General features: G+C 38.7%; 1 protein-coding gene across 4 annotated transcripts in view; it reads right to left on the bottom strand.

Annotated features, from left to right (window-relative positions):
* The window catches only part of TSEN15 (tRNA splicing endonuclease subunit 15), a gene marked incomplete at its 3' end in the record, with an annotated part of 38,855 nt that extends 24,519 nt beyond the window's left edge, over positions 1–14,336 (bottom strand). For all 4 annotated transcript variants that reach the window (XM_082675932.1, XM_082675930.1, XM_082675931.1 and 1 more), the window contains exons 1-3: positions 14,196–14,336; positions 11,918–11,999; positions 11,501–11,636 (exon numbers count right to left, since the gene is read on the bottom strand). In XM_082675932.1, the coding sequence (XP_082532058.1) occupies positions 11,501–11,636; positions 11,918–11,999; positions 14,196–14,318 (341 nt within the window). In that variant the 5' untranslated portion in view covers positions 14,319–14,336. The remainder of the gene's footprint in view (positions 1–11,500; positions 11,637–11,917; positions 12,000–14,195) is intronic.
* Positions 14,337–14,392: the final 56 nt, after the last annotated feature.

Here is a 14,392-nt window from a genome sequence, read left to right as displayed (position 1 = left end):
GCAAGGGACTTTTTCTTCCCTCTTTGTTTCCTGGTGCGCGAGGAGAGGGGATTAAGAGCGCTGCTTAAAGGAGCTCCAGAGACGGGCGCGAGCCGCGGCTAAAAGCGCGGACCACAGAGACGGGCATGAGACGCTAAGGCTGCTGCTGCCGCCACCAAGAAGCCTGTGCGCGAGCACAGGTCACTATCCACACCCCGCCACTGCCAGGGTCCTGGGATACAGGGAGAACTTACCCGGGAGAACGCACACGCGCCTCAGGGTGGTGCAACGCCATGTTGGCCTCTGCCGCCGCAGGCCCGCCCCGCACTCCGTGCCCCTCCCACCCCCGGCCTGAGTGAGCCAGAGCCCCCGAATCAGCGGCTCCTTTAACCCCGTCCTGTCTGAGGGAAGAACAGACGCCCTCCACCGACCTACACGCAGAGGCGGGGCCAAATCCAAAGCTGAGCCCCTGGGAGCTGTGAGAACAAAGAAGAGAAAGGGAAATCTCTCCCAGCAGCCTCAGAAGCAGCGGATTAAAGCTCCACAATCAACTTGATGTACCCTGCAGCTGTGGAATACATGAATAGACAATGAATCATCCCAAATTGAGGAGGTGGACTTTGAGAGCAAGATTTATGATTTTTTCCCCTTTTCCTCTTTTTGTGAGTGTGTATGTGTATGCTTCTGTGTGAGACTTTGTCTGTAAAGCTTTGCTTCCACCATTTGTCCTAGGGTTCTATCCGTGCGGTTTTTGTTTTGTTTTGTTTTTAATTTTTTTCTTATTATTATTTTATTTTAATAACTTTATATTTTATCTTACTTTATATTATTTTACTATATTTTCTTTCTTCTTTCCTTCTTTCCCTGCTTCCTCCCTCCCTCCCTCCTTTCTTTCTTTTTCTTTCTTCCTTTTCTTTCTTTCTTTCTTCCTTCCTTCCTTCCTTTCCTCCTTTCCTCCTTTCTTCCTTTCTTCCTTTCTTCCTACTTCTACTAATTCTTTCTATTTATTCTCTATTTTATTCTGAACCGTGTGGATGAAAGGCTCTTGGTGCTGCAGCCAGGAGTCAGTGCTGTGCCTCTGAGGTGGGAGAGCCAACTTCAGGACACTGGTCCACAAGAGATCTCCCAGCTCCACATAATATCAAATGGCAAAAATCTCCCAGAGATCTCCATCTCAACACCAGCACCCAGCTTCACTCAACAACCAGCAAGCTACAGTGCTGGACATCCTATGCCAAACAACTAGCAAACAACTAGCACAACCCCACCCATTATCAGAGAGGCTGCCTAAAATCATAAAAAGTCCACATACACCCCAAAACACACCACCAGACGTGGACCTGCCCACGTCTTGTCAGAAAGACAAGATCCAGCCTCATCCACCAGAACACAGGCACTAGTCCCCTCCACCAGGAAGCCTACACAACCCACTGAACCAACCTTAGCCACTGGGGACACACACCAAAAACAACGGGAACTACGAACCAGCAGCCTGCAAAAAGGAGACCCCAAACGCAGTTAAGATAAGCAAAATGAGAAGACAGAAAAACACACAGCAGATGAAGGAGCAAGATAAAAACCCACCAGACCTAACAAATGAAGAGGAAATAGGCAATGTACCTGAAAAAGAATTCAGAATAATGATAGTAAAGATGATCCAAAATCTTGAAAATAGAATAGACAAAATGCAAGAAACATTTAACAAGGACCTAGAAGAACTAAAGATGAAACAGACAACGATGAACAACACAAAAAATGAAATGAAAAATACTCTAGATGGGATCAATAGCAGAATAACTGAGGCAGAAGAACGGATAAGTGACCTGGAAGATAAAATAGTGGAAATATCTACTGCAGAGCAGAATAAAGAAAAAAGAATGAAAAGAACTGAGGATAGTCTTAGAGACCTCTGGGACAACATTAAATGCATCAATATTCGAATTATAAGGGTTCCAGAAGAAGAAGAGAAAAATAAAGGGACTGAAAAACTATTTGAACAGATTATAGTTGAAAACTTCCCTAATATGGGAAAGGAAATAGTTAATCAAGTCCAGGAAGCACAGAGAGTCCCATAGAGGATAAATCCAAGGAGAAATAACGCCAAGACACATATTAATCAAACTGTCAAAAATTAAGTACAAAGAAAACATATTAAAAGCAACAAGGGAAAAACAACAAATAACACACAAGGGAATCCCCATAAGGTTAACAGCTGATCTTTCAGCAGAAACTCTGCAAGCCAGAAGGGACTGGCAGGACATATTTAAAGTGATGAAGGGGAAAAACCTGCAACCAAGATTACTCTACCCAGCAAGGATCTCATTCAGATTTGATGGAGAAGTTAAAACCTTTAAGACAAGCAAAAGCTGAGAGAGTTCAGCACCACCAAACCAGCTTTACAACAACTGCTAAAGGAACTTCTCTAGGCAAGAAACACAAGAGAAGGAAAAGACCTACAATAACGAACCCAAAACAATTAAGAAAATGGGAATAGGAACATACATATCGATAATTACCTTCAATGTAAATGGACTAAATGCTCCCACCAAAAGACACAGATTGGCTGAATGGATACAAAAACAAGACCCATATATTTCCTGTCTACAAGAGACCCACTTCAAACCTAGAGACACATACAGACTGAAAGTAAGGGGATGGAAAAAGATATTTCATGCAAATGGAAACCAAAAGAAAGCTGGAGTAGCAGTTCTCATATCAGACAAAATGACTTTAAAATAAAGACTATTAGAAGAGACAAAGAAGGACACTACCTAATGATCAAGGGATCGATCCAAGAAGAAGATATAACACTTGTAAATATTTATGCACCCAACATAGGAGCACCTCAATACATAAGGCAAATACTAACAGCCATAAAAGGAGAAATTGACAGTAACAGATTTATAGTAGGGGACTTTAACACCCCACTTTCACCAATGGACAGGTCATCCAAAATGAAAATAAATAAGGAAACACAAGCTTTAAATGATACATTAAACAAGATGGACTTAATTGATATTTATAGGACATTCCATCCAAAAACAACAGAATACACATTTTTCTCAAGTGCTCATGGAACATTCTCCAGGATAGATCATATCTTGAGTCACAAATCAAGCCTTGGTAAATTTAAGAAAATTGAAAGTGTATCAAGTATCTTTTCCGACCACAATGCTATGAGGCTAGATATCAATTACAGGAAAAGATCTGTAAAAAATACAAACACATGGAGGCTAAACAATACACTACTTAATAACAAAGTGATCACTGAAGAAATCAAAGAGGAAATAAAAAAATACCTAGAAATAAATGACAATGGAGACATGACGACCCAAAACCTATGGGATGCAGCAAAAGCAGTTCTAAGGGGGAAGTTTATAGCAATACAATCCTACCTTAAGAAACAGGAAACATCTCGAATAAACAACCTAAACTTGCACCTCAAGCAATTAGAGAAAGAAGAACAAAAAAACCCCAAAGTTAGCAGAAGGAAAGAAATCATAAAAATCAGATCAGAAATAAATGAAAAAGAAATGAAGGGAAGGATAGCAAAGATCAATAAAACTAAAAGCTAGTTCTTTGAGAAGATAAACAAAATTGATAAACCATTAGCCAGACTCATCAAGAAAAAAAGGGAGAAGACTCAAATCAATAGAATTAGAAATGAAAAAGGAGAAGTAACAACTGACACTGCAAAAATACAAAAGATCATGAGAGATTACTACAAGCAACTCTATGGCAATGAAATGGACAACCTGGAAGAAATGGACAAATTCTTAGAAATGCACAACCTGCCAAGACTGAATCAGGAAGAAATAGAAAAGATGAACAGACGAATCACAAGCACTGAAATTGAAACGGTGATTAAAAATCTTCCAACAAACAAAAGCCCAGGACCAGATGGCTTCACAGGCGAATTCTATCAAACATTTAGAGAAGAGCTAACACCTATCCATCTCAAACTCTTCCAAAATATAGCAGAGGGAGGAACACTCCCAAACTCATTCTAGGAGGCCACCATCCCCGATACCAAAACCAGACAAGGATGTCACAAAGAAAGAAAGCTACAGGCCAATATCACTGATGAACATAGATGCAAAAATCCTCAACAAAATACTAGCAAACAGAATCCAACAGCACATTAAATGGATCATACACCATGACCAAGTGGGGTTTATTCCAGGAATGCAAGGATTCTTCAATATATGCAAATCAATCAACGAGATACACCATATTAGCAAATTGAAGGAGAAAAACCATATGATCATCTCAATAGAAGCAGAGAAAGCTTTTGACAAAATTCAACACCCATTTATGATAAAAACCCTGCAGAATGTAGGCATAGAGGGAACTTTCCTCAACATAATAAAGGCCATATATGACAAACCCACAGCCAACATCGTCCTCAATGGTGAAAAACTGAAAGCATTTCCACTAAGATTAGGAACAAGACAAGGTTGCCCACTCTCACCACTCTTATTCAACATAGTTTTGGAAGTTTTAGCCACAGCAAGCAGAGAAGAAAAGGAAATAAAAGGAATCCAAATTAGAAAAGAAGAAGTAAAGCTGTCACTGTTTGCAGATGACATGATACTACACATACAGAATCCTAAAGGTGCTACCAGAAAACTACTAGAGCTAATCAATGAATTTGGTAAAGTAGCAGGATACAAAATTAATGCACAGAAATCTCTGGCATTCCTATACACTAATGATGAAAAATCTGAAAGTGAAATCAAGAAAACACTCCCATTTACCATTGCAACAAAAAGAATAAAATATCTAGGAATAAACCTACCGAAGGAGACAAAAGATGTGTATGCAGAAAATTATAAGACAAATGATGAAAGAAATTAAAGATGATACAAATAGATGGAGAGATATACCATGTTCTTGCATTGGAAGAATCAAGATTGTGAAAATGACTCTACTACCCAAAGCAATCTACAGATTCAATGCAATCCCTATCAAATTACCACTGGCATTTTTCACAGAAGTAGAACAAAAAATTTCACAATTTGTATGGAAACACAAAAGACCCCGAATAGCCAAAGCAATCTTGAGAACGAAAAACGGAGCTGGAGGAATCAGGCTCCGTGACTTCAGACTATACTACAAAGCTACAGTAATCGAGACAGTATGGTACTGGCACAAAAACAGAAAGATAGATCAATGGAAGAGGATAGAAAACCCAGAGATAAACCCACACACATATGGTCACCTTATCTTTGATAAAGGAGGCAGGAATGTACAGTGGAGAAAGGACAGCCTCTTCAATAAATGGTGCTGGGAAAACTGGATAGGTACATGTAAAAGATGAGATTAGATCACTCCCTAACACCATACACAAAATAAGCTCAAAATGGATTAAAGACCTAAATGTAAGGCCAGAAACTATCAAACTCTTAGAGGAAAACGTAGGCAGAACACTCTATGACATAAATCACAGCAAGATCCTTTTTGACCCACCTCCTAGAGAAATGGAAATAAAAACAAAAATAAATGGGACCTAATGAAAGTTCAAAGCTTTTGCACAGCAAAGGAAACCATAAACAAGACCAAAAGACAACTCTCAGAATGGGAGAAAATATTTGAAAATGAAGCAACTGACAAAGGATTAATCTCCAAAATTTATAAGCAGCTCGTGCAGCTCAATAACAAAAAAACAAATAACCCAAGCCAAAAATGGGCAGAAGACCTAAACAGACATTTCTGCAAAGAAGATATGCAGATTGCCAACAAACACATGAAAGAATGCTCAACATCATTAATCATTAGAGAAATGCAAATCAAAACTACAATGAGATATCATCTCACACTAGTCAGAATGGCCATCATCAAAAAAATCTAGAAACAATAAATGCTGGAGAGGGTGTGGAGAAAAGGGAACCCTCTTGCACTGTTGGTGGGAATTTAAATTGATACAGCCACTGTGGAGAACAGTATGGAGGTTCCTTAAAAAACTAAAAACAGAACTACCATATGACCCAGCAATCCCACTACTAGGCATATACCCTGCAAAAACCATAATTCAAAAAGAGTCATGTATGAAAATGTTCATTGCAGCTCTATTTACAATAGCCCGGAGATGGAAACAACCTAAGTGTCCATCATTGGATGAATGGATAAAGAAGATGTGGCACATATATACAATGGAATATTACTCAACCATAAAAAGAAATGAAATTGAGCTATTTGTAATGAGGTGGATAGACCTAGAGTCTGTCATACAGAGTGAAGTAAGTCAGAAAGAGAAAGACAAATACCGTATGTTAACACATATATATGCAATTTAAGAAAAAAAAATGTCATGAAGAACCTAGGGGTAAGATAGGAATAAAGACTGTGTCCTACTAGACCTACTAGAGAATGGACTTGAGGATATGGGGAGGGAGAAGAGTAAGGTGTGACAAAGCGAGAGAGAGGCATGGACATATATACACTACCAAACGTAAGGTAGATAGCTAGTAGGAAGCAGCCGCATAGCAAAGGGAGATCAGCTCGGTGTTTTGTGACCACCTGGAGGGGTGGGATAGGGAGGGTGGGAGGGAGGGAGATGCAAGAGGGAAGAGATATGGGAACATATGTATATGTATAACTGATTCACTTTGTTATAAAAAAAAAAAAAAGAAGAAGAAGAAAACAAACTTAAAAAGCTAGAAAAGCAATAATCACCAGTTGGGAAAAACTAGAAATAAATAGGACACAAATTTATTCTAGACTTATGAAATGATTTGATTCAAACAGGCTATTGATTTTATTTTTTAGGATTAAATTCAGGTAAACTCTAAATGGTAGTTCCTTCTCCAAACAAATAATATATTAATAATACTAGGTAGGATGATATTTGTTAGAGTAATTAACAGACACAAAGGGAGAGATTTAAGGAGTGAATTATTAAGTCTTTTAGACAGAAGCATTATTGGAAATAATGCTAGTAAAATTGTGTGTTGATAGTCAAACACACAGAAAAATCTCAGAGTAAGGAGCCTCTCAAAGAAGGGTATAAATAGCCTGATATATCAAAAAACAATTCTCATAACAAATCACACATACAAAAAATATTTAATAGAAATCTAAAAATTTAATTTTATGCAATACACACAATGAAAATAACCAATTATGGTTATTTTCCTTTGATTGATTTGGAAGGGATCTTACATGTTATCTACTGATAATCTATATCCCTCAATAAAAGACTCAGAAACTCAGAAACTCAGAAAAATTAGGTGTGTCTCCAATCATCAAAGAAAATGTTGTGTCAGTGTCAAGACCAGAACTTAGGTCTTATGGCTTTGGTCCAGTGGTCTTTCTACTAAATCAATATGCATTTATCACAGAGAATTAGGAAAGGAATAGGTGTTTATCAAAGTGCTTCATGTTAGAATTTACGGTGCTCTGTCCTCTTCCCTGCGTGTAAACCCACTCAGATACACCTATGTCTTCCTCTGTCCTTTCTACCTGCCCCACAGCCTCAGTGGTTCAGGTGTTCCTCCTCTAGCTCAATATTAATCTCTTCAACTAGTCTCTTGAATCCACCACTCCCCACCTCTCAAGAATCTTGCTCCATCAGTAATTACCTTTACTCCTCTATGTTCAGACTTTCTCCAGGACAGTTCACAGGGCAGCTGGCTTCCCTCAGAACAAGCAAGTCAGAGAGAGTGCCTGACAGAAACCATAGTCTTTTTTTTTTCTTGAAGTATAGTTGTTTACTCCATATATATATATATATATATATATATATATATATATATATATATATCACTTTGCTGTATACCTGAAAAAAATATATATGTGTGGACATATATATTCTTTTTCAGATTCTTTTCCATTATAGGTTATTACAAGATATTAAATATAGTGAGTGTCCTGTGCTATATAGTAGGTCCTGTTGTTTATTTTACATATAGTAGTGTATATCTGTTAATCCCAAATTCCAAATTTGTCCCTCCCCTCTTTCCCCTTTGGTAACCATAAGTTTGTTTTCTATGTCTGTGAGTCTATTTGTTTAGTAAATAAGTTCATTTGTATCATTTTTTTAGACTCCACATATAAGTGATATCATATGATATTTGTCTGTCTCTATCTGACTTACTTCACTTAATAGGATAATCTGCAGGTCCATCCATATTGCTGCAAATGGCATTATTTCATTCTTTTTTATGGCTGAGTAATATTCCATTGTGTGTGTGTGTGTGTGTGTGTGTGTGTGTGTGTGTGTACACACACACACACATATATATAACATCTTCTTTATCCATTCATCTGTCAATGAACATTTAAGTTGCTTCCATGTCTTGGGTACTGTAAATAGTGCTGCTATGAACACTGGGGTGCATTATCTTTCAGAATTAGAGTTTTCTCTGGATATATACCCAGAAGTGCGATTGCTGTATCATATGGCAACTCTATTTTTAGTTTTTTAAGGAACCTCCATACTGTTCTCCATAGTGGCTGCACCAATTTACATTCCCACCAACAGCGTAGGAGGGTTCTCTTTTCTCCACAACCTCTCTAGCATTTATTATTTGTAGGCTTTTTGATGATGGCTATTTTGACCAGTGTGAGGTGGTACCTCATTGTAGTTTTGACTTGCATTTCTCTAATAATTAGCGATGCTGAGCATCTTTTCATGTGCCTATTGGACATCTGTATGTCTTCTTTGGAGAAATGTCTATTTAGGTTTTCTGCCCATTTTTTGATTGGGTTGTTTGTTTTTTGGATATTGAGCTGTATGACCTGTTTGTATATTTTGGAAATTAAGCCCTTGTTGGTCACAATGTTTGCAGATATTTTCTCCCATTTCATAAGTTGTCTTTTCGTTTTGTTTATGGTTTCCTTTGCTATGCAAAAGCTTGTAAGTTTAATTAGGTCCCATTTGCTTATTTTTGCTTTTGTTTCCGTTACTCTATGAGATGGATCAAAAAAAAGAATGCTGAGATTTATGTCAAAGAGTGTCCTGCCTATGTTTTCCTCTAGGAGTTTTATAGTATCCAGGCTCACATTTAGGTCTTTAATCCATTTTGAGTTTATTGTTGTATAGGGTATTAAAGAATGTTCTAATTTCATTCTTTTATACATAGCTGTCCAGTTTCCCCAGCACTGCTTATTGAAGAGGCTGTCTTTTCTCCATTGTATATTTTTGGCTCCTTTGTGGTAGATTAATTGACCATAAGTGTGTAGGTTTATTTCTGGGCTTTCTATCCTGTCCCATTGATCTATGTAGCTGTTTTTGTGCCACTACCATACTGTTTTGATTACTGTAGCTTTGTAGCATAGTCTGAAGTCAGGAAGACCCGTATTCTGAAAACTGTAAGATGCTGATGGAAGAAATTGAAGATGACACAAACAGAAGGAATGATATACTGTGCTCTTGGATTGGAAGAATTGATATTGTTAAAATGACTATACTACCCAAGGCAATCTACAGATTCAGTGCAATCCCTATCAAATTACCAATGGCATTTTTCACAGAACTAGAGCAAAAAATTTTCAAATTTGTATGGAAACACAAAAGACCCCAAATAGCCATAGTCTTTTATAATCTAATCTTAGAAGTAACATTCCATCATTTTTGCCAAATTTTATTTACTGAAAGCAAGTCACTAACTCCAGACCACACTCCAGGGAACAGAAATACACAAGAGTGTGACCATCAGAAGGCTGGATTATAAGAAGCCATCTTAGAGGCTGCCTGCCACAGCTTCTAAAGAAGAAAAGCAAAAAGGGAGACTTGTTAACCAGATACCAGGACTTCCTATGAAGCTACCAATTAGGAAAATGTGGTATTGGCACAAGGATAAATATATTGACTAATGGAATATAAAGAGAGCCCAGAAACAAATCAGTGCATAGAGGGAGCTTTGGAAAATGACAGAGATGATATGTAGGACAATAAGGAAAGGAGGGAATATTCTGTAAACGGAGGTGGAGAAAAATGGTTATCCAAATGAAAACAGGGTTCCTAGCCTTCCTCTCATACCATTAAAAAAAGCAAACTTTAAAACTCTTAGGAAAATATAGGTGAACTTCTTAGACCTTTAGACAGGAAAAAGTTCTTAAATTAGATACAAAGATATTGATTATTGAAAATGGATAAACAGGATTATATTCAAATTAAGAACTGTGTTCATCAAAAGATACCTGAAAGACAGATTTTAAAGCTCAGAAACACAACCCAAAGGATTATTATCAAGAATATATAAAGAACTCCTAGAAGTCAATGAGAAAACTATAAGCAATCCAGTAGGCAAAGGATATGAAAATACATTTCTCAAGAGAGGAAATACTAAATATATATATAAATGTTCAATATCAGAGAACTGCAAATTAAGACCACAATGAGATAAGCCATTCAACTGACAAAAATTTCAAAGTCCGAGAATACTAAATATAAGAGACCACACAGCTTCCAAAGATCTTGTTTACATTGCAGGGGAAAGTAAATTGAGGCAACCACTTTGGAAAACAGTTTGAAATTACCCCCTGAAGTTGAACATTAGCAACACTCCATCATCAAGAGAGTAGGTGTGAAAACTGTGGTACAATCACACGATGGAATGCTATATGGCAGCTCCCCACCTCCAAAATACACAATAGATCAATGTTAGCAGTATGACATTAAGTACATAAAGTGAGCCTCAAACGATTACATGCCTTTTTATAAAGTTAAAAAGATCTAAAATGAAACAATTCCCAATGAACATGAAAAATACAGTAATACTTTACAGTAAATGAATACTTGTTAAATACTCATATTTAACTTATTCCTCAAATAACCAAAAGTAAAGCAATGATCCCTGTACCCCAAATTCCTTTTTTTTTTTTTTTTTTTTTTGCGGTACGCAGGCCTCTCACTGCTGTGGCCTCTCCCGTTGCGGAGCATAGGCTCTGGACACGCAGGCTTAGCGGCCATGGCTCACGGGCCCAGCCGCTCCGCGGCATGTGGGATCTTCCCAGACCGGGGCTCGAACCCGTGTCCCCTGCATCGGCAGGCGGACTCTCAACCACTGCGCCACCAGGGAAGCCCCCCAAATTCCTTTTAAAATATATTACTACTTCTACAAATGCTTTGAGAGGAAAGGAACAAAACCTCCAAATTTTTACAGTCATCGAACAGCGGATTATCTGAAAATGTTAACAATATGTGGCATTGTGAGAGGGAAAAATCAAGATTTTCAACCACATTCCTTGTTTCAAAACTTTCCAATGTCTGTCTCTACAGAATCTCTGTCATTAATTAAAACCAACCTGTTGAAGCATCTGTGATATGTCAATATTAGACAGACTATTAAGATATTTTATTTTCAAAGGAAAAGTGTAAATGACAAATGCTCTGTTTGTATCTGTATGTAAGTGTACATTGCTGTGACCTGGAGTTAACTAAAAAAGTGGAATATAAAATTTTACAAAATGTATACAAATATTATATATATATTACTACCTCTAATTTAATGATTCCTAGCACTTTATTCAGGAAAGGGACTAACCTGTTAAACAAAGATCAAAATCACCTGCCCACCTGTTATGGCTGAGGGAAGCACTGACGGGTGTAGGTACCACAGTCTGTAACCCTTCTCCTTCTATCTCAGTACCAAGAAGGCAGATGAGCTGGAGATCTGGTAATCCCACACAGTTTACTTCATGCCAACTCTTACCTGAAAGTGCATCATTGAATGGACAATAATGTTTATCAAAAATAAAAGATAAAAATTCCAAACATCTACCTAATACTCAGCTGAGCAAACATCACTTATAAAGCTATGTCTCCTTATCATTCTAGTATTTTCTGTTACCCAGTAATTCCCAATGTAAAGGAATAAAGAAATCACAACAGTGACAACATTAATAGCAAATGTATAAACGCTATATGCCAACCCAACTCCTCATCCCCCCACCACCGCCCTAATAACAAAACAATAATAAAACAAATACTTACTCTCCATGAGGTCCAGGTAAACCAAGAATGCTATATACACTTGGGTGGCATCTCCTATATCTAATTCCATCATTTCTAAATACTGAAAATCAAAATGTAATTGTCAAATAGAGAAGGAAGAATCTCTTAATATTTTCTTTCAATCAACAACTATTCATTAAATAGATAATATATAAGACTCTCTTATAGGTATAGTGGGAGTTACATGGCAATTAAGCCCTGATCCCTATCAATAAAAAACTTATGGATTGTTAGGGTAAACACACGCACACCTGCAATTGTAGGTAAATAAAAATACATGACAGTAAGTGACTAAAAACCAAGTGAGTGGAATAAAAAAACATGAAACGGGTCAAAGGAGCTCCACTCAGGTGGCTTGGTTGGTGAATGTTTCCTGGCAGAAGTGGGATGCAAATTGGGCCCTGAAGGACTTGTCGTGTATGATTTGAATAAATAGAGAAGGTAGAGTAACAGTGTGAGTAATCACACAAAGGTGGGAATAAGCAACACATATTCAAGGGCCTATAAAGAAACATATCTGCCAGGAGTAGAGACATTTTTTAATAGAACTTTTATTGGCGCATGTTAGTCGGAGCCTCTATTTCCCTGGTCTCTTATTTGCCTGTGGAGAAAGTCTGCAAGAAGACCATTCCTGGCCTCTATCCCCACCCCTGCTCACTCAAGAGTAGGGAGTTATTTAATTGTTGGTTTTTAAAGGACCAAACAAGCTGCTGCTGCTTTCAGACTTGTTGGTCAGCACTGAGCAAACATTCTTCAGGAGCCTGCCCCTGCAAGAGAAGCCTGAGGTATTCGAGCTATGTCAGTGACTAGGTGGGGAAGCAGGGACAAAGCAGAAGTGAGGCGCCAGCAGACCTGCCTGGGTGCAGATCTGAAGTCACACTTCCCCATCGGAGTCCTCCTAAGTGTGCACAGGTACAGGAAAAGAGGGGTGTTATTAACTGTCCTCCTCCAACCTTAAACGTGTTTGAAAATGACACTGAAAAGGCAATTGGGGACCAGGTGGCAAGGTCTTGATGGTCAAGCTAATAGTTTGAATTTTACCCATAAGGAAATTCTCTAAGCATGGGAATAATATAATCAAAATGGTGCTTGAGGATGATAAATCTGATACTGTGTTACTGGATCGACCTAAGTAATTTTCAAACTGAATAATACAAATGCAGAACTGAAAAATCAAACAACCAATATAAATAGTAACATGAAATCTAGAAGAAGTTTTTAAAATTTGTTACTGTTGTTCCACTTATTAAACACTTAGGTAATGTTTACTATATGTCAAGTGCTTTACCAATATTAACTGATTTAATCCTGTAACAACCCTATAAGGTTAGTACTATTCTTATCCCCATTTTACAGATGAGAAAACTGAGAAACAATGAGATAAAACACCTTGCACCAAAAAAAAAAAAAAAAAAAAAATCACAAAGCTGGTGACAGAACCAGGATTCAAACCCAGGCAGTCTAACTTTGAGTTCATGCTCCTAACCACCATGTTTTGGTTCTTTTACGGCACTGAATAACACCTCCATGCTAGTGTTTGTTTTTCTCACCTTGAGGGGAAATAAGGGGATCAGAGCAGGAGGATAAAATCAAGCAAGAGAAGATGAAAAGATCTTCAAATTGTTCCTTTTCTGGACTGTTTTTAGATTATTATCTATGAAATATTGCTCTCCAGCAGAAGACTGCAATTCTACTAAAGTTACTAGACCAAAGTATCTAGTCCCTGATATTCCTACAAAAACCCTTATATCCATTCACTATCCGCTCATTGTTTGGGCCATGACTGGTACAGGGCAGCAATTTGCCAAGCACAGGCAAATGAGGATTGTGCGTAAACCTTAATCATTGTAGACTACTACATCTTATCCATGGCCCACAAACTGTTTTGCTTGGTTACTGTGAGTATTAAATGAGACCATCCCCAGAACGAGCCCTAGACAGCAAAACTCAGATTAGTGGAGTGGTTACTATCTGGCCTTGAGGGGCAATGTATTCAATGTTGTTCTCTCCAGCTAAGAATTGTCTGAGGGAGGGGGAAGGGGGCGGTGTCAGAACAAGAGTTCAACTCATTTAAACAAACAAAAACAAGGTTGCCTGCAGCGAGCAGTGAGCATAAAGGATCCCCTTCGGTGAGGTTCGCGCGTAAACGGCGATCCCATGCGGTTGGGAGTCAAGGGCCCAAAGGGGAGCACGGCCCGTGGGTTCCGCCTGGGGTAGAGGCCTGGACCGGCGCCCTGCTCCTCTCACGCCTCCTGACCTTAGGGTGCGTGCCCATCCAGGCGTCCTCGGGGGCCCATGAGAGGGCGCCGCCGCCGCGATCGCCGCTCGGGCGCACATCGCTGCAGCCCGCGGTCGGCTCGGACTCGCCGCTCTCCTCCATGCCCTGCTGTGCGGTGCGCCCGTGGTGCACCGCGCTGCGCTCTCCGCGCCCGGCCAGAAGCAGAGACGCGCGCG

This window comes from Grampus griseus, assembly GCF_964374135.1.
Source record: "Grampus griseus genome assembly, chromosome: 1".
In the NCBI taxonomy this organism is placed as follows: Eukaryota; Metazoa; Chordata; class Mammalia; order Artiodactyla; family Delphinidae; genus Grampus; species Grampus griseus.
The sequence above is the reverse complement of the archived record's forward strand: the minus strand, read 5'-3'. Positions and strand labels throughout refer to the sequence as shown.